The 24,220-nt window shown below is 47.5% G+C and overlaps 1 protein-coding gene across 3 annotated transcripts; it reads right to left on the bottom strand.

Annotated features, from left to right (window-relative positions):
• Positions 1 to 4,627: 4,627 nt before the first annotated feature.
• Positions 4,628 to 23,955, bottom strand: ppox (protoporphyrinogen oxidase). 3 transcript variants are annotated; one of them, XM_061240610.1, is made up of 14 exons: positions 23,565 to 23,769; positions 22,128 to 22,340; positions 21,578 to 21,692; positions 18,288 to 18,422; positions 17,017 to 17,132; positions 15,993 to 16,125; positions 14,458 to 14,602; positions 13,611 to 13,816; positions 11,699 to 11,759; positions 11,079 to 11,197; positions 10,595 to 10,708; positions 8,982 to 9,131; positions 6,276 to 6,318; positions 4,628 to 6,091 (listed from the first exon to the last, which is right to left on the bottom strand). In XM_061240610.1, exons 3-14 carry the CDS (start codon positions 21,662 to 21,664, stop codon positions 5,958 to 5,960), a joined length of 1,443 nt encoding a protein of 480 aa, XP_061096594.1. In that variant the 5' UTR covers positions 21,665 to 21,692; positions 22,128 to 22,340; positions 23,565 to 23,769; the 3' UTR covers positions 4,628 to 5,957. The 3 variants fall into 3 exon arrangements, with proteins under 3 accessions (XP_061096594.1, XP_061096604.1, XP_061096585.1); XM_061240620.1 differs by lacking the exons at positions 22,128 to 22,340; positions 23,565 to 23,769 and adding an exon at positions 23,855 to 23,955; XM_061240601.1 differs by lacking the exon at positions 22,128 to 22,340 and having other exon boundaries at positions 23,565 to 23,768.
• Between the last annotated feature and the right edge of the window lie 265 nt (positions 23,956 to 24,220).

Below are 24,220 nucleotides of genomic sequence, written 5' to 3'. Positions count from 1 at the left end.
TACTCACACAGGCAACTTGTGATCTCGAACGGTTAAAATGGCACCTAAAACACCTTGATATAGTGTGCACACTGAAAGGATACTTAATGGAGAGGATACTTTGGGTTTGGGCAGCCATGCCAGTTAACACCATTACAAACATTACCTACATAAACGAGGGCAGGTGTAGGTGAGATAGTAGCAAGGATCCAGCTGCCATCTTGCAAACACACACACACACACACACACACACACACCACGCCTGCTCAATCTTTCACTCATTCGTCTCCCCGCCGTGCTATGTGGCGAGCTTAGGGAAGAGAGGCATCTGCAGCACCGACGCATTGCCACACACTGTCTGGAGCAGAGGTGGGCAGGGCAGCTGTGTCCGTTACTGGTTCCCATGCCAACTTCTGACCTCAATTACATAATTAGCCCTAACATTCCACCATCTGAAATCTTAGCCCCGACAGCCATAGACTGTTCTTGTGTCCCTACATGAAACATTTTACTGTGATATGGGTCACTTGTAAGCCAATTAGTTAATTTAGCCAGAGTAGCTGGTGGAAACATCAACCTGCATACAAACTGGACCACCATGTTAGCTCATTTAGCCAGAGTAGCTGGTGGAAACATCAACCTGCATACACACTGGACCACAATGTTAGCTCATTTAGCCTGGGTAACTGGTGGAAACATCAACCTGCATACACACTGGATCACCATGTTAGCTCATTTAGCCTGGGTAACTGGTGGAAACATCAACCTGCATACACACTGGACCACCATGTTAGCTCATTTAGCCTGGGTAACTGGTGGAAACATCAACCTGCATACACACTGGACCACCACGTTAGCTCATTTAGCCTGGGTAACTGGTGGAAACATCAACCTGCATACACACTGGACCACAATGTTAGCTCATTTAGCCTGGGTAACTGGTGGAAACATGAACCTGCATACACACTGGACCACCACGTTAGCTCATTTAGCCTGGGTAACTGGTGGAAACATCAACCTGCATACACACTGGACCACCACGTTAGCTCATTTAGCCTGGGTAACTGGTGGAAACATCAACCTGCATACACACCGGACCACCATGTTAGCTCATTTAGCCTGGGTAACTGGTGGAAACATCAACCTGCATACACACTGGACCCACCATGAACGCAATGGCCCACCCCCCAGCTCTAGGCTGCAGGCAGATGGGCTGAATGGCCTGTTCGTGTCCTTCTGTTCCTATCATGCGGGAATTCATTAATTTAACCATCCAGCTCGTCCAGTTCTGCTCCCTGCAGGGACGGGTCTTTTTGGTTTTTTACCAAAGTCTGGCCTTGTGGGAGGAACAGCCGCGCCCCGAGGAGGATCTGGAAGACGGGCGCTGCGGAAGAACCTCCAGGCCCCTCACCTCCCGCGGAAACGAACGAGCGGCGAAACAAAGCCATCGCAGGGAGGGAGGAACACCCCCCGCCCCGCTGCCCGCAGGAGACATTTCTTAAGCTCTGTGATTCTCTTTTTCCCCCGGCCGTCCCCCGCGCCTGGCAGCCCAGCGAGAGGGGCTTTCTTCTCACAACATGTCATGGAACACTGCCAAATGCCACATAATTCTGGCCCTTCTTTTACGGCTTTACCGAGTTTTACAGCACAACACGCGTCCCGAGGAACTGGGAACCGGTGGAGTGGCGGCATCTCCAGGAACAACACAAAGGTCTGGTGCCTATCAGGGGTCTTAGACTGATATTCTATCCTTATGATACACACATGCACAGCCAACCTTGCCTGGCAAGCAGTCAAAAGGTTAGTCCTGCTGTACATTAACCCATTGAAGAATTCTAGAACTCCACTGCTTTCAATTACATTCTGATTGTTGCATCAGCATTACAGTGTTCGGCAAGGAACATTCTGATCACGTACACGTGATCTCACACCTTGAAGGGCTGTGCTGAAGAAGGGCACTCAGGTAAGGTAACCACAAGGTGAACGCATAATCTCTGCCAAACCATGTTCCATCACCATCTCAGGAGGAAGGAAAGAAAGAAGGATTCAACAGAAACTAGTTTCTAGCTCGCCGTCCTGGAAGGGACGAGGTCAACAAGCACAGCCCTTTTCAGCAGGGAAAGCAGTCAAGGCAGACACATTCAAATTCAGAAGCACTGCAAGCTACCAGATTCATTCTGAGGCAGTTTCTCTTTAAGAGCTGGCCAGATAGAACCAATTATCTGAGGGCTTGTCACAAGTAACATACTATTAAAAACAAGTTAATTAAAAAAAAATCTGACACCATCTCTCACCAGTTTCTACTCCAGAGACCACATTACCTTAGCGCTGTGGAAACTCGAGGAAAACCCTTGATGAGTTGATCTCTCTGCAGTTAGTTTCTTTAGAAAAGGTGCCAAAAGCTTTAATTAAGCAGAAGTTGTCAGGGGCCCAGGGAAGAGGCCAGCAGGGACCTTATGGATTTTTAAAACTCATCAGAATCATCAATCAAACCACATCAATTAACAGCATAATAATGCAGGCCTTTCTTTAATGTAGTTCCATGTCCTATACCGTCACCATATGCCATGTTGCTGAAGTGGCCACGTTTCCTTTTTATGGTCAGCAACAGGCACACAGCACTAATTAGAAACTGGGATGAATCACTGCTGCCGGAAATATAAATAAGCCGATAAAATAATTTAGAATGTTTTCAAAGCAGTCGCTTCTCACTCGACCTTTCGTAAATGCAACCATCCATTATGGATTATAGCGCTGCAGAAGACACGGGGGGAAAAAAACATCAATGATTCCGCCCGTTTCGACCACAAAACGTGTCTTATCATTCCAGGGTTCAATGGGGTATAAAACAAATTAAAGCCCTGAAATGACAAAGGGCAGAAAGACGCGGCGAAAAAGATTGTCCTTCGCCTGCGGCACGAGGCGGTGCCTGTGCGCAGGAGCAGAACGGCCGTCACCGTCAGGCGCGACGCTGAAGAGTCACCGGCCTTGGGAATTTGCATGAAAAAGCAAGAAACCAATTCGAGGTGAACATAATAAATAAATAAAACACTTCAATCGAGGCATTGATGTCGGGGTTTTTTTTTCTTGCCGTCTTGCTTTGAGAAACATCAATTTGCAGTTTTGTGTTTTCTCTCCACCTTTCCCCAAGAAGCCATGGAGAAAGTAAAAACAAAGGAGCGCAGATTTATCCCGTGCTTCAGCGGGCCGATGACTGACAGGGCGCTCCGCTGCGCCTCCGCGGGGTGAGGGCTTAGCGACTTCGCTTGTTTATCAGCACCTGTCTTTTTTCTTCTTCTTTTTTTTCAAAGGCTGTCATGTGAGGGAGGGGGAAATGGCGGTTACAGATGACAGGTTTCCTCCCGTTACCCCCTCCACTCTGAACCGCGATCACCCAAGGGGGCCTACCGACTGACACGGCCTTGGGAACTGCCGGTAACCCGAATACATGCGTTTAAAAATGCTAAATGCGTGTCACCGTTCCAACCCGTGTGCCGAGTTTAGAGAGCGTTGGTACTAGCTGCGGCTTCTGGTGGTCTCTGAACATCATACTGCGCGCCAGTCCATACTAATTACGGTAAATCTGCAAATTGTGGCCGGGGTCTTTTATTTACTTAGGCTGCACAAACCACAGGCCTTTATTTGGGGCAGGCTTGTATTCGAGCCAGGCTTTTATTTCTTATTAGGCTTCTGTTGTAGAATTTTATTCTTAAGGATCTTTTTTTTCCTAAAGTGCGTTTTATTGTGAGACATACGTTTCGTTTGGAGCAGCATACCGGTAGGCTATCAAAAGATTTTCGCTTTGGTTTGGGATTTAATTGACTCTTGGACTGTTTGATTCTATTGCTAAATGTTGGGACTGATGGGCACTGAAATCTGGGGGGTATTTGATGGTTCACTGTTAAGCTTTATGTAGTTGAAAGAGTGTCGGGATTTCCACCCGTCTGTTTATTGCGAGCCAAGGCAGCCGCTTTCATTCATTCACTGAACGGTGCGCTGTGTTGTAAATACATGGAAACCTTATTGCGTAGCCAAGTAGCCTAAATTCCATCCATCCATCCATTATCTGAACCCGCTTATCCTGATCAGGGTCGCAGGGGGCTGGAGCCTATCCCAGCATACATTGGGCGAAAGGCAGGAATACACCCTGGACAGGTCGCCAGTCTATCGCAGGGCACACACACCATTCACTCACACACTCATACCTACGGGCAATTTAGACTCTCCAATCAGCCTAACGTGCATGTCTTTGGACTGTGGGAGGAAACCGGAGTACCCGGAGGAAACCCACGCAGACACGGGGAGAACATGCAAACTCCGCACAGAGAGGCCCCGGCCGACGGGGATTCGAACCCAGGACCTCCTTGCTGTGAGGCGGCAGTGCTACCCACTGCGCCATCCGTGCCGCCCCAAGTAGCCTAAATTGAGTTATTTTTTTTATTTTGCCTGATTTACTTTTTATTAAATTCGTAGGCTGGAATGCCTTGCGGCAACAATTGTGTTTAAATGTATACTGCTTCAGCCTTTGGCAAGCTACTCAGAAGGGGGTGGCAAGCGACTGGTAGCTTGAGAGCAACGTGTTGAAGACCCATGGTGTAGGACAACGACTTTTCATTGGCAACAGTATTAAACAACCAACAATATAAAATATTAAGAAGAGCTCTTTTATTTCATTGAGTTAAATCGAAACAATGTCTTCTAGTGCTCATGGACTGATAGCCCTACTGGTAGGCAATATTACCCCGGCTTGTATTTGGGGGCCGGCCTTTATTTGTCCGAATCGACCACGCCCCCGGCTATTATCCGAGGCCCGGCTTCAAATAGAATCCCGGACACAATTTGAGGATTTACGGTATATAAATGTTTAATTGGGCAAAAATTCCAATACCAACCATTATTATAACGAAACATTTCATTTTGTGTAGTCAAACAGTTAAAAAATAAAGCATTTTACATTAAAACAACAATGCATACATTTCATTTATATAATCCATTAAGATCAAGATTTCAAGTACAATGTTATTTTAAAATAGAAATCAAGGCCCATTTCACTAAAATGACGGAAATGGACCAACATTCACTTGATCGTTGACTTGCTGAGCGGTGTCGTGGGCAGTGGTCTGGTCTGGGAGGGCGCAGGTTTAACAGAAGGGACACAAGCTGCTCTCATTGGTCGAAATGCCATCTTACGGCGGTTGCGGCTCTGGGCCTGGGGGACGCGGCTATGAGTATCTGCACTGATGCACCCCAACTCAGAATGGGGCTACGCACATACAATTACCACACCGCCACACTTCTACCGAAAGGCAGAGAGAAAAACCATTCGGTTCAGGAAGGCCGACACACTCCACGCCGTCACCCACAGGCCGCATCAGGAATCTCCCACCGCTGTTGCTCAAGCTTGGGGGGGTTGTGGTTACCATGGGAGGAGGAGGTTACCAGTTACCACTAACGAGAGCTTATTGGCAGCATCGCAAAAAATCTAAAGACCAGTTCACATCTGGAGCAGCCCAACTATTTGAGGAATCCTGTTTGATATTGGGGTTTCGGTGCACAGCATTATGCGGCATCTGTTAGAACATTCACAGCGCCCATCGACGGGACACTAACTTTGACCTGGGGAGGGCAGTGAAAGGATGAAGGCTTGGCCTTCCACAGACGGCCCGTGTCTGATACTGCTGCAGACTGAGCTGAGCTTCACATTGGTGTCGGCTGAGCCGCGTTTCCCCCGTCACTGAACCATCGGATTATGAAAAGCGCAACAGAAATGCCGAGTATGAACATGATTATGTTCGTCAGCTAATGAGCGGTGGTGGTGGCGTTAGTTACGGGAGAGCAAAACCAGCACCCTCCCTAGTGCTTCTAGGATGGGACCAGACACTTGTGCCCAAACAGCAGAGTTTTACAAAATGGCCGAGAAGCGGAGGCAGACAAGTGCTCAAGTAGAGGACTCATCCTCAGCTGATGCGGCAGGCTGCCTACGCCCCCCCAACAAGGCTCTCCGCGGCCTTCCGTCCACCGAAGATGACATCATTGACCGAGACACCATCGTAGGAGGCCCCCACGAGGGTGAGTGGCAGGTTGTGGTGGCTGATGTAGTGCCTGATATTTTCTGCAACAAAAAAAAAAGAAGAAGAAAAGAAACAAAAAAAACAAACCTGAGACAATTGGAGAGTGACATGGAGACAGGAGGCAGGAGGGACACGCGTGACCAAGAGAACGGCACCGACGCGTGTTAAAGAGTGACCACACGCGTGCTGTAAGAACTTACGTGCAGGATGAAAACGTATTCTTACCAAGTCTTTTCCAGTGTCCTACATGATACTGAGGAATGCAGTCCTAAAACAACAAGAGCAGAGCGGAGTATATGTGAGACACAGATCATCACCAGGCTGCTTTCTGGCAAGGTCAGAACTGCACTGCCTTTTGAACACACAGTTTCACACAAGCACGTGTGCAGTAGGGGAGACTTGTACCCCGTTTCTCTCCAGTTCTGAAACATCCGTCCAGTATGGCTCACAACGCAAGGCCTTGCTTCTGACCTGAGCACAGATGATAAACCAAACCCCCAGCGTACAGCATTAGGTTACCCTCCAGGTTAGTGTACCGCCAAATGGATCCAATAACCTGCGTCCAGTAAAACCAGATTCACATCTGCATACGCCTCTACTGCACATCGTGACTCTCATTTCCCCTACAGAATGTCCACCATGACGTGCTGTGTGACATTCGATCGTTGTTTCAGGACTGCAGGTGTTAAAACGCGGTGAAACCAACTCCCTGCAAATCCCCACACACACCCTTAAAGTCTCCACTCCCAGTTCAGCGTTCACAACTTCCACAAAGTGAACAGTTCCGTGCAGAACTGCTGGAACTTCTGGCGAGTGCTGTGAATCGCCCCCCCCCCCCCCCCCAGGTAACCGCGACACACAGACGCCACGCCCGACACCCCGATCATACCAGCAGGGATAAACGACAACAAATCCACGAGGTACGCAGAGAGGAAGCCAGTCATAACGAAGCGGGAATTTCTGTTCGGAATTACATGACGGCAGCAGGAGGCGTGTCGGGGTCCCTGGAATACAGATGATCCCGTTTCGGGGGGGGGGCGGGGGTGGGCACTCCAGTACACTCTGGTCCTGGAGGATTCAAACCGGGGCCAGATTCCAGCCCAACCCCCCTGACCTCTCCTCCATGTCACTCAGCAGACTTCTCTGACGACGAGCAACACGCCAGGGAGGGAAAAATAAATATGAATGAATGAATAAATGGATAATGGGGATTTATCCATCTGCCGAGATATTCATCAGCAGGCCTGGGTCTGTTTGCTCCGGTCTTTACCACTGGGACTGCCGCAAACTGTGGCTAAGAATGCCAGCTCCCAGGCACAGGGCAAACGAGGACCCCTGGTGGTCAGAACAGGTCACGGCAGCGGGGAAAGGTCATCTCTCAAGTTCATGTTTTAATAATAACAATATAGAAAAATGTGTACTGTATATTCGGCATAGTATCGATTAAAAAATAACAAAGCTGAAAGTTTTAACTTAAAAGTGTTTCAGTGGGTACACACAATACATAATGTATAGATGCTTCCCATGGCGATTTTCCATTACAATATTACTGTTCCATGCCAGCGCATTATGAGTCAGTATATTGAGATATAACGGCGTGATTTCATCAGATTAAATTCATTCATCTCCAGCATGGCACCTCAAACCTGAAGGGACACATAAGTCCACTGGACTGCATTAAGCTCTGTAAACCGTGTTACCTTCAGTGAGCGGAATGACTCAAAAGCACTCGCCACAAAATCAGAATCTTCCAGGCTCTTCCTCCACCCCCCTCCCCCCCCCCGCCCCCCCGACATGGAGTTTCCAAATCCCATCTAATCCATGCACCCATAGGGTTGAACAGCGATAGGTCGGAAGACTTCGTGTCACAAAACTGTCCCCGTTCTCCTCGCAGAAGCCGCAAGGATGTGAAAGGCACAAACGCAATCCCTGACCACGCCCAGAGGATGTGATCGCTCCTGATTTTTCAGAATTAACCCGGAAATTCTGAATGTTTTCCCCTATGCTGGTATGGTCTGCAGCACATTGCTCTTGTAAATCAGGCGAATGATCATGAACTCTCGCCCGAGATCAGGAGCGTCTCCTAAATTAATGCAATGTAATGAAGCTGAAACAACCCAGGACACAGGTCAATAGAAGCGCTTGCGCTCTTTGACAGCCAACACATCAAGGGTCAAATCCTAACCAGGTGATATCACATCCCTGGATTACAAACCCTAAAGAGTAGAGTGCTTTTCTTTGGAATTTTTTCTCAGAATTCAAAAAGGTACAGTGTTCTAGAACTCCATTGCTTTGAATCACCAGTAGTGATCGTTGCATCAGCATTAGAATGTTGAGTTGAGAGCATTCTAATCCCGTACGTGTGACGCCACGCGTGATGACACGTGTGAGGTCACGTGTGAGGTCATGTGTGAGGTCACGTGTGAGGTCAGGTTTGAGGGCACGCACGTGTGAGGTCATGTGTGAGGGCACGTGTGAGGTCATGTGTGAGGGCACGTGTGAGTGCATGCACGTGTGAGGTCACGTGTGAGGTCATGTGTGAGGGCACGCACGTGTGAGGTCGTGTGATGACACGTGTGAGGGCACGTGTGAGGTCAGGTTTGAGGGCACGCACGTGTAAGGTCATGTGTGAGGTCATGTGTGAGGGCACATGTGAGGTCACGTGTGAGGTCAGGTTTGAGGGCACGTGTGAGGTCACATGTGAGTGCATGCACATGTGATGTCATGTATGAGGGCACGTGTGAGGTCACGTGTGAGTGCATGCACGTGTGAGGTCACGTGTGAGGTCACGTGTGAGTGCATGCACGTGTGAGGTCACGTGTGAGGTCACATGTGAGTGCATGCACGTGTGAGGTCACGTGTGAGGTCACGTGTGAGGGCACGTGTGGAAGGGTTGAACAGGCCGGCAGCCCCGCCGGTGACGGCCGTTACCTTGAGGACGGCGGCGGAGCTCCACAGCGGCTCTGCGCTGACCCCCAGCTGCGCGCGCACCGCCTGGGTCGCCCGGTCCACAATGCATCTCTCCGTCACGTCCTCCGCGTTTCCGAACACCTCCTGGAACCACGCCCCTCCCATCATCACCTGGGGGACGGGTGTACACGCACCGTTATTCCGGAAAACAATCTGCAGGTTGTTTATAACGAGGCAGGAAGAAGAGTGATAGGCCCAGAAACATCACTGAAGTCACAGGTAAGTTTCAGTCAGTTACAGAGCCAACCACAAAAATAGTCATTTTGATGTCATTTATAATTAATTTATTAAATTCAGTCGCATTTCATTGCATTTACATAGGATTCAGGAACAACCAACCAGCCGGTTGGTATGTAAGTGGGTAGCTTGTCAGGTGAGGTGAGTGTTTTTATGGCTGATGGCACATCTAGTCAACTCTCAATCTTTTCAACCATGAAGGACGCACGTAGGCACACACACACACATTTCAATGCTCCTGCGGCTTTGTGCATCACTGTCTCTGACGCGGCACTTTACAGTGTTCCTGTGTTTCAGAGGAAGAAGGAATGCACAGTAAATAAATAATGACTGAATGGATGAAGAGCTCTGAATAATTCAGGAACGGTTTGTCTGAAAGCCATAAGGCGTAACTAACTGGGTGTTATTTATAAGGTTAATAAAGGTAAGAGGTGTCTTAGTGCTGCTAAAAACCCTTCAAGATGTTCAGTCCAGCTGAGCAGATTTGTGTGTCTTGTGTATATGCGCACGTGTGTGTTACACGTGTGGTGTTTTTTTTGTGTGTGTGTGTGTGTGTGTGTGTATGCATATGTGTGTGTGCATTTTGCGTGTTGCGGTATTACTATTTAAAAAATAATAATAATAATCTGATAATCAAATAGGCCCTGGTCCATATGTTTGTTGTGCAGGTAGCAGTTGAAATTGTACTTCCCTCTAGGGCCTTTCAGCGCACTTATCCCTGGTTATGGGTATGCACTTTGCACTTTGTTGTACGTCGCTCTGGATAAGAGCATCTGCCAAATGTCATTCATGTAATGGAATGTGTCTGTATGTGCATGTGTGTGTGTTATACGTGTGTTTTTTGTGTCTGTGTGCGTGCATGTGTGTCTGTATGCGTGTGTGTGTATATATGTGTGTGCATGCATTTGTGACTGTGCCGTGTGTGTGTGTGCTTGCATGTGTGTATATATATATGTGTGTGTGTGTGTGTGTGTGTGTGTGTTTGTGTGTGAGTGTGTGCATGCGTGTGTGCTTGTGTGTGCTTGTGTGTATATATATGTGTGTGTGTGTGTTCATGTGTCTGAGTGCGTGCATGCTTATGTGTGTGTGTGTGTGTGTGTGTTTGTGTGTGAGAGTGTGTGCATGCTTATGTGTGTGTGTGTGTGTGTGTGTGTGTGTGAGACGTGTGTGTGTGCTTGCATGTGTGTATATATCTGTGTGTGTCTGTGTGTGTGTGTGTGTGTGTGTTTGTGTGTGAGAGTGCGTGCATGCTTATGTGTGTGTGTGTGTGTGTGTGTGTGTTTGTGTGTGAGAGTGTGTGTGTGTGTGTGTGTGTGTGTGACACGTGTGTATCTCACCGTGAGCCTGGTTGTTGAGGCTCCTGGGCGGTTGTGTTGGGGGAAGGCCACAGAATCGTACACCACACCCAACACACCTCTGTCCTCAGAAGAGGGGATCAGGTGACCAAAACCCTGCAAAAACACGGGTCAACACCGAATAACAGAGTCACCTGTCAGCCAACTGTGTTTACACTGCAATGGTACACTGTCAACATAACACACCACCTTGTATTAATTATATTCATTCTTCATTTAATATAGCACCTGACCGTGAAAAAAAACACCTTAAATGTTTCATTTCAGGTAGAATAAAAGAGGCGACCTGATATGGGTCTGGCTGATTAAAAAACATAAAGCAGCAGATACAGCCAGGGTTCAAGTTCTATCTCCACCGACCTTCTTCTGTCAATTATTCCTTTTATCTCCATTTCACACGATCCCCTTGTTTCACTCATTTCTCCCGGGCCCTCCCCATCCACAGGAGGTGAGGAATGCATCTTACTGGGACAGGAAGCACGGAACCCTCGTACTCCAGGTTGACCACAGCAACGGTGACCATGGCGATCTGGCGCAGCTGATCTGACAGGGGCTGGGCAGTAGGGGGCAGTGCTGAGGCCAGAGCTGTACGAGAGATGAACATACCAAACAGCCACGGGCTCGTTACAGACGGAGACTGCATCCGGGAGCACATCTCTGACAGCTGAAAATAAATGACCTGTATTCTTTTGGGATTAACACAATGACAAACGTTCACTTTGTCATTTTGAATGTTGCAGCTGGAAAAAAAATGAATGGTCCTCTATAAAAGCTAAACTGCTTCAGAAGCAGCACCGTCATAAGCAGTACATAGTACCATAGTAAGCAGTACATAGCACATTCATAAGCACTACATAGCACCATCATAAGCAGTACACGCGCATGCTGAAATGTTCATGCCAGCAAAGGCAAATGGGCACATGGTGCTGCATTAATGGTGATACGTGCTTCATGAATATTTGCAGTTACTGACGTAAGCATTAACAAATGACTAAGTCGCCCTTGTGAATGAGCCACGTAGGCGCTTATAAGTGGGGTATGTACTGCTTTGAGTTGTAAGGCACAAGGCCTGCGGCGTGCCCTTACCGTGAGCGGGGAGGGCCGAGATGACGTGGTCGGCCGTCACGGTGCCGTCAGGCAGCGTAATCTGAAACGGGGTGCACGTAAACGGTAAACGGTAAACGGTCGCCATTTATATAGCGCCTTCATCCAAAGCGCTGTACAATTGATGCTTCTCATTCACCCATTCACACACCAGCAGCGATTGGCTGCCACGCAAGGCACCAACCAGCTCATCAGGGGCATTTCAGGGGTTAGGTGCCTTGCTCGGGCACTCTTCGAAACACCCAGGGCGGGAATCGAACCGGCAACCCTCCGACTGCCCTTACCGCCTGAGCCAATGACGCCGTACGTCAGCACACGGGTCAAACATACCGTAGACGGCCATAAATCACAGGCTGATGCACCGCTACTCACAGGGATGGCTTCCCTGCCTCGGTCGTTAGCGTAACAAGCTCCTCGCCGTCTAATTAAGATACATCAGATCTAACGATGGACGATTTACCCTCGGAAATGCCAGAAACAGATTATCTTACAAATAATGAATATCCCATATTAATTTAAAGACTCAGGGCAACTAATGCTTCCATTTTCCGTAACGATTCCTTCTGGAAGAGGTCGTTCATTGTGCTGAGTAATTGAAAGACCTGGAGCTGAAATCAGCGAAGTCTTAAACGCCGCACGTGTAGCTCACCTGGTAATTGAAACCGAACCGCTTGAGGAAACAAAGTAATTCAAAGATAAAGCAGATGGCAAACAGCACCGTTTTTAAAATCCGTTCAAGCACAAGATCAACCTGAATTGATCCAGCTGGTTTGAGTGAAAGCCAGTTTACATCGAGGTTCCCCTCAGGACAGAGACAGGAAGTCCCCTGCTCATCTCTACTCCAAGGCACAACAACACCCTGGCCCCAGTCAGCAACATCTGAGCACAGATGATATACTCAGTGAGCACTTTATTAGGTATATTAGACTTCTACTGCTGTAGCCTATCCACTTAAGAGTTACCATGTGTTGCGTGTTCAGAGATGCTTTTCTGCATACCACTGTTGTAATGTGTGGTTATTTGTGTTACTGTCACCTTCCTGTCAGCTTTGACCAGTCTGGCCATTCTCCTCTGACGACTCTCATCAACAAGGCGTTTCTGTCTGCAGAACTGCTGCTCACTGGATTTTTTTAGCACCATTCTTTGCAAGCTCTACAGACCAGTGTGCGTGAAAATCCCAGGAGATAAGCAGTTTCTGAGATACTCAAATCACCCTGTCTGCCATCAACAATCATTCCAATAAAAAGTTCCCCATATTCTGATGCTTGATGTGAACATTAACAGAAGCTCCTGACCCGTATCTACATGATTGTATGCAGTGCACTGCTACCACACAATTGGCTGATTAGATAATCGCATGGATAAGTAGGTGTAATAAAGAATGTTCCAAATGAAGTGCTCGGTGAGTGTATAGTTAGCTTTGATAACACGCTGGTCCAATGGGCTGCATGTGAAAGGTCTTCCTATAGTCTGTGGTGTGTATGGAAGCAACGGGCAACAGCACGTGTTTTGGAGCTGAGCCGTGGGCGTCTACACTCCCCCAAATCAACAGAGAGTTTCACAGCACAAACGCCGCTGTGGTCAGACAATTGGATAATCTCAACCTCGCCTCATTACATCCCCTGGAGCAGTGCAGGCTTAAGGGCCTTGCTCAAGGGCCCAACGGCTGTGCGGATCTTATTGTGGCTACACCGGGATTCGAACCACCGACCTTGCCTGTCCCAGTCATTTACCTTGACCACTACGCTACAGGCCGCCTCGCGTAATGAATCTGTGCCACTGACCGTTTTTTGTTTTTTTTAACCCTGAACCAAAATGGCGTTGATCCCAGCCCTGCGGGACACTTGCAGAAACATGCCCCTTGCAGAAACATTTGGGCAGCGCCCATCCTCACCTCCCAGCCGCCGGCCCGCAGCTCCAGCCGCCTCACGGGGGCCTGGGTGTGGATTTGGACGCGGCCCCCGCGGCTCAGACTCTCCCCCAGGGCCTCGGGCAGGGCCTGCATGCCCCTGCGCAGGGACCACTGCGCCCACTTCTCCTCCTGGGACCTCCGGGCCAGGGCTGAGGGGGGCGGTGGCACGTCCGTGCCCGTGTCACCACCTGCAGGACATCCCGTGGGTTAGCACGCGCCGGTGACTGCTCAGGCAAAGGCCATGTAAAACAGTGTGTGCCAGCTCTCCAGGATGGGGGTGCAGTGTGCATGTGCATGTGAGAGTGGGTGTGTGTGTGGGTGTGTGTGTGTGCCAGTGCATGTGTTTGCACTTGTGAGAGTGTGTGTGCCAGTGTATGTGTGCATGTATATGTGTGCGTGTGTGAGTGCATGCACAGTATGTGTGTGTGAGTGTATGCACAGTATATGTGTGTGAGAGTGTATATACAGTATATGTGTGTGAGAGTGTATATACAGTATATGTGTGTGAGAGTGTATACAGTATATGTGTGTGAGAGTGTATACAGTATGTGTGTGAGAGTGTATATACAGTATATGTGTGTGAGAGTGTATATACAGTATATGTGTGTGAGAGTGTATACAGTATATGTGTGTGAGAGTGTATACAGTATATGTGTGTGAGTGTATATACAGTATATGTGTGTGAGAGTGTATACAGTATATGTGTGTGAGTGTATATACAGTATATGTGTGTGTATGAGAGTGTATATACAGTATATGTGTGTGTGTGAGAGTGTATATACAGTGTGTGTGTGTGTGTGTGTGTGTGCTGACTGTAGATTGAGCTCACCTGCTCCGAACAGCATTCCCAGGAAGAGGGACCGTCGTGCTCTCTCCAGGTTGAAGAGCGGCGGGAAGCAGGACCGCACGCTCAGCGCCCGACAGTCGCCCGCGAACACGCCCCGGCACAGGCAGTCTACCGCCAGGTCCGCCAGCTGCCAGGCAGGGAAAGACCCTCAGGGGCGTGCCACGGACAAGCACATTTCTGCTTCAGACTCCAACAACTGAGACACGTGCAGACCCAGCGTTTCTGTTTCTCAGCCTTCTACACTTCCACCTTCACAAGCTAAGCTGTTTTGTTGCTTTTTTTCTTTACAAGCAAAGTGTTAGTCACATGACTTTGACTGGCTTAGTCAGAGGCCAATCACGTGAGTAGGTTTCCGCTTCGTTAGGTGCTGTCACTTGTTGATGATGTCATAATGAAGTCTGGTTTGGAACACTAAAGTCCAGCAGAGGTCTTTCATTCCTGTGTGTATCCGAGTGTGTGTTTCAGACTCTCAATTCCAGTGGTTTCCATTTCCCTCACTCAGGTGCCCCGACCTCCCTCTGTCTACATGTCAGTCTCGCTCTACTCCCGCCTGAACCCAGTGGAATATGGGGCAGAAATACTCATCTTGAAAAAAAAAAAACACAATGCAATGCAATGCAATATGCCAGTGGCCACGAAAGCGCATTCAAATGGTACAGTTTGCAGTACAGTTACACACACTCAATGGTGCAGAAATGTGCAGGTCTGGCCATGCTGCTCATATTACTCAGGGTGATGCGCTTGTGTTCTTGCACTGTAATTGGCAGTGGATTAGTGCTCCTGCAGAATGAATGCTGGGTAATGCCAGTGTAATGAGTGAGAGATATGAGCCTATGAATCATTAACTGCACCTGGGACTCCAACCCTCATTACATTACAGCGCAGTTATACAGCTGGCACTTCTATCAAAAGCCACGTACAGTTGATTAGACTAAGCAGGGGGGCCAATGTGGGGTTAAAAGCCTTGCTCAAGAGCCCAACAGCTGCACTGATCTTCTTGTGGCAACACTGGGGCTTCTTCCGGGTTCCCAGTCAAGCACCTTAGCCACTAGGCTATAAGCTACTCCCACTCTTATAAATCTCCTCATCTGTCCAGTGTGCCACTGAGTAAGGTAGTAATTAATAGTAATAATTCATAATTACCATTAATGAACAACAGTAATAATGAAAAGCATTTGTATCAGGCTTTTCTCACACTCAAAGCACTTTACAGAGGTGAGGAGGACGGAGGACATAGCACTGTCGAGGACCCGGCCCTAGGCCCGCCTGATGAGAGATTGACAGAAGATGGGTTAGGCAGGAATGCATTGTTAACCCCTCGCACACGCCATTGAGGTGGTAGTAAGAACGCCCGTAAGAGGAAAAATATGTGGTTCAGAGCTAATGTGCAGCCCTACTTGTCAGCAGAGGAGTCTGAAGTCGGAGGACTTAGATTTAGGGTATTAAGGAGCAAGGCTAAAGGTCTGACTGAGGCCATGCGTAGAATGTGTTCCAGCAGCACCTCCCCCCTCTCTCACCTCCTTGCCCAGCCGCCGGGTCACAAACGAGTGCACCGTCTCGTCCTCCTCCGGCCCCCTGGGGGCCAGCAGGTCCTGCAGCCCGCTCAGGGCCAGGGGACGGGAGAAGGGAGGGGTGGTGCGCATCACCCCGCTGGGAGGACGACAGGGGTGAGGATAAACCCGTTATTATTACACTGTTACAAAAAGCAAAACACCACATAAAACCTCCTAAATAAGTGCATCGATCAGGTACAATCAAAATGGCGGCACCGCAGGTTACTCTGCGGGTGATAGCGGGATAGACCACACTGAAAAAAAGGCCATGTACAAAACAGCTTACTTGCCTACTATGTATATAAGTACAGCGTAAGTAGAGTATATAAGAGTATATAAGTACACTCCATGAGAAAGTTAAGTCGGAGAAATTCTCTCAAAAAGAAGTGTACTTCATATCCCTGAATGATATACAAATTTCCTGGGTTTGGCTGTGTGCGTTCAGGAGCTGACTTTTCAGGAAGTAAACCATACTTTTTAGGAGGTCCCACTGTGCGGTGAGGTCCCATAAATCAGAGAGGAAGAGGCCTCAGGCCTTTGAACTACATGGGTGGGACGTCTTCCCACACTTCTGCAGTACCGATGGAAAGTAATGCGCAGAATATTTTCCACTTTGCTGCCCATTGCGCATTACAAATATGCTAAACACTAGGCAGTATGTTTAGCAGACATTTTGTGGAGCCAGCGATTAGGAGGCTGCCTCAGACACTAAATAGCTGATTGATAAGTTAGGCATAATTGGAATTTGGCAGACGCTCTTATCCAGAGCGACACACAGTTGATTAGACTAAGCAGGAGACAATCCTCCCCTGGAGCAATGCAGGGTTAAGGGCCTTGCTCAAAGGCCCAACGGCTGTGCAGATCTTATTGTGGCTACACCGAGATTCGAACCACCGACCTTGCGTGTCCCAGTCATTTACCTTAACCACTACGCTACAGGCCGCCCCTAGAGAGCGACACTCGTTCCGGCGGCTTTTCCCGCTCTTACCCGAGGCCCGTGGGCATGGCGTGAAGCTGCCCCCCCACGTACAGGAAGCGGTTTTTTGAGGCCAGGTTTTGTTGCGAAACGATGAGCAGCTCGCTCTCCAGTCCCAGCTCTGAAACCTGAGGATCGGGAAGACGCAGGAAATGAAATCACTCAAAGCTCTTTCAGTTCACTGTTACTAGGTCAAAGAGCAACTGTGCAAAATATATCTGTCTAGAATTTAAATCTTGTTTTTTGGCTAACAAAAATACTAAATTATTGCAAATGAGACGGTTGTATTCATGTGAAGATTTGCCAATAGGGTAAGATAAGTTCACTTAACTAATAAAGTAACTGAAAGACACTTAAAGGTACAATAGGCAAGTTGTTTGTGTTAAAATGTTGACATGTTGACTCACCCTCGGCCTGTGTTTATAGTCCTTCAAAATATAGGTTTCAGAATAAGCCGTTGACGGGCCAGCACTTGGTACCAAAACACTGTATAACTGTGCAATGATTCAAGCTCATTGGCTGAAAATTGGTTCCAATTGCCACAGCCAATGGCGTTCCAACGCCAGCACATTCACAGAGAAGGGGTGGGTTGAACAGGGTTGTGGTTTGAGCGTGTTTGTTGCTGCAATTCCTCTGTTGACCGTTAGAATTGTGAAATTACCTATTGTACCTTTAAGACTGAATTTTTTGCAGTGAACAGATTATCAAATCACACATTTTCTGTTATGAAATCAATCTGTTGACCTTTAGTATGAATCGTCAGCACCGTTTTATTGCTATTTTCACAGTGATGCATGTTCACTGGTGCCGTGGTCCATGCCCTCGAGCACTTTTGTGTTTGGCTAAACAACTGTTGGAAACTCCACATTCACAAAGTATGTCCTCCCAGCATATTGTTCCAGTCACCTGGATTTGCAAATTAGCACAACTCATCAGTCCGGAAGTTAGATAGATCGAAAGATTATACTTATTTAGCGGACGCTTTTATCGAAAGCAAGTTACAGTTTCACAGCAATGTGGGGTTTAGGACCTTGCTCATGGGCCCAACAGCTGCATGGATCTTATCGTAGCTACACCAGGGCTAGAAACACCAACCTTCCGGGTCCCAGTCATGCACCTTAGCTACGAGACTACCTGCTGCCCAAGGAGGTAAAATGAATGAGTTAAAATCAGCTGTTAATGGGTGGAAGAACCACACGGCAGGACTTTCACTTTCTGATCCCGGGCCACTCCAGCCCTGGGAACAGGCGTGTTGTGTGTGGCGTGTGGCGTGTCCTGTGTACCATGTTGAGCGTGTTGCGGCCCACAGCCCCGACGTGGCGCACCCCCCGGGGCCCGCGCTCGAACACGGCCCCGTCCTCCCGCCGCGTGGAGTTCAGCCAGCCGCCAAGCCGCCCGCTGCCCTCCAACAGCACCATCTGTGAGGGAGGGAAACACACACACACACACACACACACACACACACACAGGGACACACACACACACACACACACACACACACACACAGGGACACACACAGGGACACACACACACACAGGGACACACACACACACATACATACATACATATACACACAGGCATACACATGCATGCACACAGACACACACACACACACACACACACACACACACATACATATACACAGGCATACACATGCATGCACACAGACACACACACACACTCACAGACACACACACAGGCTTGCACACATACACACAGACACACACAGACACACACACAGGCATGCACACATACACACACACACACACAGACACACACACTCGTATGTGCACACACACGCATGCGCACACACACACGCACACGCACACACACACACAGGCATACACATGCATGCACACAGACACACACACACACAGACACAGACACAGACACACACACACATTACATTTATTTAGGAGGCGCTTCTATCCTAAATGACAGTGTTTCGCCCTCTAGTGGACCGGAGTAGAAGGGCGCAACATAAAGCAACGTGGCGATAAATGAGGCGTCAGGCAACACAAACCAAGAAACCAGTATATGCAATAAAGAATATTTATTTACAAGAAATAGGCAACACAGGGAACCAAGAGAACTAGCATTGGCACCAAATGGAAAGATAGTAAGAAATGAAACTTAAAAGGTGCCAGGCAACCCAAAATACAGCGGGTGGTGCTCACTGCTTACCAAGAGCATTTAACAGGTGCGTGATGTACAATGTAGACCCAAGGGTATCTTACCTATCCCCGTTCGCCCCTGTGCCCAACAAACAGATACTAACAAAAGATAACTACAGGAGGCTGTTTAAACAAATGAAATAAGTGCATACCGAACTGCCACAGAACACAGGTTGGATAAGGTACAATTAACATAAAGTATCAATTGTCTACAGCCATGAAGATCAAGTCCAGTTCACAAGGTAAATATAGGCCAAGTCAGTAAGTATAGCATGTCAAACTAGAACACACACACCCACATGTACACAGGAACATGTGCGCACAAAGACACGCGCACACACGCACACACACACACACACACACACACACACACACAGGCATGCACACATACACACAGATAGTCAAAGACAAACTCACCCTGAGGGTAGCCTGGTGTTCCAGATGTAAACCAATGTGCTACAAGCCTGATGAAAGCTCTGAAGTCGTGAGGCATTAGACAGTACACAATATTTCAACCAATGGCATCAATGCAAAAAGGGCAGTTCTGACATGAAGGTGGCGATTCAAACAAAGAACACACGGAACAGGTCACTGACCGAATAGTGAGGCCTGCGTCCAAAGTCAGACTTAAACTGCCCTCCGAGAATCTCACCAATGACCAAACTGATCCAGCCCTGCCATAGTTAACCCCAAAATAATATGCGCCGTTTCCAAACAGCAAGGACAGACTGTCCCGAGATCTCTCCCGACATGACAGTCTGCGCTCTGAGACGGCCCAAACAAAGAACTCATCGATATGCCAGTCAGTGGGCAGCAGCGCAAAGTAAAAAATGCAGGAAGGAAAAAACCTGCCAACCTGCCAGTAACGATGGAGGACAGCTCATCTCGCTGACAGCTCGGACTAATAAGAACACAAATTGTGGGAACATCGTTGAGGACAAGGGAACCCCCCCCAAAAAACCCACTGTACTTTAATGAGGGGGAAACATCGCTAGGCTGACCTCAGGTCAATCTGCTACCCAAACACGCACCAGAACACCATGTCCTCACATTCAAAAACAAGAGCCATTGCAGGTGCACTGACTTGGATACATTGAAATAAATAATACATTTCTTAAGTCATATGGAGTATGTTGTACTCACTATCTCAGTAAAAGGGTTTTGGCCATCGTGAACACAGTACAAACTCATTATGTACATACAGGTTGCACAACAAAATCCAAAAAGAAAGACTACGGAGAGGAAGAGCCCAAACAGACCAGCTCAAGTAATTAAACCAAAATAACACAAAAAATAATTGAAATGACTTGATTAATAAGAGCCACACACTGTGTCTTATTGATGCTACTGTACCTACAGTTACTTTATTTATCTTCTTCCCTGATTGAGGCCAATTAGCCAAGATCTTTGAAACCTTTTCCTACCATCTTAATATTCAAAAGAATTAAGTCCCCTAGTTTGGGTCTATTATGAATTTAATGACCTGGTCGTACTTTTGTATTTCACTCTTATTCCCGGGGTCTGGAAAATTGGTAGCCTCTGTGTTATAAGTCCCTGCTACCCAATACATTCCCTCTCATGGCCATTTCAAACATTTTACCTCTGCGTTGCCATGGCCACAGGATGTTTTTTTCATTATGATTCAGCAGCAATTCCCTTCAGCATACGTACAAACTGAACATCACCTGCGGTCATCAACTCCCTGCAGTGCCAAAGAGGGCACAAAACCACCGTAACCCAATCAGGGAGGACTCCGGCTAAAGAGTAAAAGTGATTCTAGTTTAGGCACAGACTTCTATGATTTCCTTTGGACTAAACTTCCGGATAACTGATTGCAGCACACCTGGGTCAAATACGTCATTTTCTTGGATTCAAATACATTTCTACACTTTACTAAGCTTGTCTGATGTAATGGAACCTATGCAATACCCTCAAGAAGTGCAAGCCTGCACTATTTATCCAGCTAACTCAGCAATCCTGCTTTGTGGGTTTTACGCAGTGCATTTATCCAGCTAACTCAGTAATCCTGCTTTGTGGGTTTTACGCAGTGCAGTTATCCAGCTAACTCAGTAATCCCCCCCAGGCTTCTGTGGTTTCAATAAGCAGCCAATTTAGGCTCTGGAACCAAGGTGTATGTGTGGACAATCAGTCAATAAATCGCTTAAAACTCTGAAAAATACGCTATCAGAAACATAACATAATAACTCGCAAATCTGGAATTCGGTTTTAAGTAGAGAGAGCTGTTCTGTTTTTTACTCGTTTTCCAGCTAAATCTGTAATCCTGCTTCATGACACACCACCACTGCTACTCCAGAGAGAGCTCTGTTGGGGTGAAGAATACTTTGTGACAGATGAGGCAGGTTGTGCATGCGTGTACCGGTTGAAAAGGCCATTGTCACCTTGGAAACCTGGGGGCTTTTGCTGAGGTGATAGCAGGCCGTCAGACCACCTATGCCCCCTCCCAGGACTGCTACCGTCTTCTGCATTCAGCAAGGAGGGGGGGCACCCAAAGACCTGTGGAAGAGGATCAAGACCAAACGGACACAAAAAGCCACAGTCAAGAGACAGCCAGGCATACTCAGTCCCACCCCGATTCACATGATGCGTTGAGAAAAAGAAAATGCGTATAGAACAGATAAGACATGACATACAGTTTACAGTCACCCAGAAAAAGCTAAACAAGACGCATCAACATATCAGTTCAGGAGGGTGGCCTTGCTTGTGTGCTTACTAGGCTTTTCAGGTATTCATTACATTACATTACAGTATTGGCATTTGGCTGACGCTCTTATCCAGAGCGATGTACAGTTGATTAGACTAAGCAGGAGACAATCCTCCCCTGTGGGGATGCAGGGTTAAGGGCCTTGCTCAAGGGCCCAACGGCTGTGCGGATCTTATTGAGGCTACCCCGGGATTAGAACCACCGACCTTCGTGTCCCAGTCATTTACCTTAACCACCACACTACAGGCTGCCCTATTCACATGACTTAGCTGGCTTGAAAACAGTAGGTAGAACTTCATTCCTCGTAATGAGCATCTCGTCAGAAACTGAAATGTCACTGTGTCTTCAGTCACTGCCCGTTTAGCTTGTTGTTCACCTTCCCAGACTCAACGGAGTATTTGAGTGTTTTTACCACCTCAGGAGTGAGTCCATTACTAGAGCTGGTGTAAGCGAACAAGGATAATACATTGGGGTAGACAACACTTAAAATAACACTGAAATATGAATTGAATATTAATAGAAAGCTAATGACAATCACAACCACAGCAGGAGTGGGAGAGTGGAAAGATATTCATTAGTAGTGGCAGGTTTTTACATTTAGAAAAGTAGGTTGCGCTTAAAACAAATTTCGACCCCTTCGACAGGGAGAGAAAGAGCAAGGAAACTAAACAGTCAGTGTAATTGTGTAAAATTCCGTTTTATCCCGACAGACAGTGACAGAGACAGAGAAGGGCGGGCGAGCATGGTATGTTTTGATAAGATGCTGCCCCGTATCTTCCACAAACACCACAGCACAAAAGTGTGAATCCTCCCACTTTGTAAAGAAAGAGCGCGAGCAAGTGGCTATGCTCTGCCTGTGCAGGTCTTGCCTATGTTCCAGTTGCCTTAACTTAGGAACGACAAAATAACATGCGAGTCTTGCCAAATTCCGAAGACGTCCTAAGAGGCTTTGCAATTAGAGACACTTCCAATAGAAACAGGGCAGTTTTAGATCCCGTTTCCACTGAATATTTAAGGCCCGCTGTAAGTAAGTTAATGGGGGCGGTGCAATAGATTTCTTTCAGTCCGATTGCTGCATATTAGTGCTCATTGAACAAAAGTACTCGACAGTGTAATAGGTCAGGCACGAAGTTGGCAAAAGCGAGCTGCCTATCGATATTGCGAGGCTCAGTATGTAGGCCATGTTTGTAAATTGTCTATGCAGGTTAATTACCTCAGGGGGCAGGGATGGCGCACAACCGTCAATGATGCGGAATAACAATAATAATAATAATATGCGCAATTAACTAATGTCAACTAGTTAACGTTATCTGCCAATTAGCGAATTACAGTAACTATCATGAGTTAGTTTATTGTAAGATACTTCCTCCAACAATACACCATACCAATACTACTATTTGTTGCATAACACATAGCCTTATATTTCGTTTCTGAATATGTCAACCTGTCAGTGCTATCATCGTAAACAGCTTGGTAAGCTCGATCTTTCTGCACGATGTGAAAGCCATATATCGCTGTATGAACTTAAACATCTAGCGAGCCAACTTGCTAGTGGTACATAAGATTGACTCATAGAAAGGCAGCACTAAAGTTTAACGTGCTAATTAATGCATGATTGAACCCCTGAAGTCATATTGAAGAAGAAGAAGGCTAACTCTCTTTACCTTTCCGTGTTCAGAATGTGATGGTTACCGCTATACTTCATTCCCCCCCCAAATGCAGCTTCATAACCACAGTTCCGGCAACGAATAAGCTCTTGTAATGAAAAAGGAAGAATCGTGCTTAGCGTTCAACGTCTTCTGAAACAGACAACAGGGCAGCCAATCAAATACACACGGTGGACTTTCGTTTTAACGGAGTATTTTCACGACCATCGGCCTTAGCACAAGCACCTCCTCGCATGCATTGGTCTATATAACATATGGATAGGGGTTGCGAGGTAGCCTTCACTTACGGTCTTTAGCCGATCTACCTGAGGGTATGATCAGTTAAACAGTGATGCAGGCTTGTCTTGAAGTGAAGATCGTAATAAAAAAGCGACTTGCGCCGAAAAGCATGATGAAGAGGGATTGGTTATATTAATTATGATTGAGGCAAGGCAACCATAGACATATATATGTCTATGAAGGCAACTGGGTGTCATCAAAATCGCACTGTGATGACGTCGTCAGAAACATAGGTGAAAACGAATTTAAAGCTTTATTACTTGCACAGCTTCAATTTAAAACTTACCGGACCGCGAACTTCCCATACTAACCGGTCCATTGCCGACTTCTGCGGAGCTCCGTGAAGTTGGCAAATGTTGCTGGCCACAATTGGA

Source organism: Conger conger, chromosome 1 (assembly GCF_963514075.1).
Source record: "Conger conger chromosome 1, fConCon1.1, whole genome shotgun sequence".
Classification (NCBI taxonomy): domain Eukaryota; kingdom Metazoa; phylum Chordata; class Actinopteri; order Anguilliformes; family Congridae; genus Conger; species Conger conger.
This window is presented reverse-complemented; position numbering and strand designations above follow the sequence as displayed.

Excerpts from the sequence above, each read along its gene's own strand:
- ppox (XM_061240620.1), bottom strand. The coding sequence starts at position 21,664 with ATGCAGAAGACGGTAGCAGTCCTGGGAGGGGGCATAGGTGGTCTGACG. Across the intron at positions 18,423-21,577 it reads AAAGCCCCCAGGTTTCCAAG|ATGGTGCTGTTGGAGGGCAG; the intron begins GTGACAATGGCC and ends CCTCCCTCACAG. Across the intron at positions 6,092-6,275 it reads AGGACACTGGAAAAGACTTG|AAAATATCAGGCACTACATC; the intron begins GTAAGAATACGT and ends TTTTTGTTGCAG.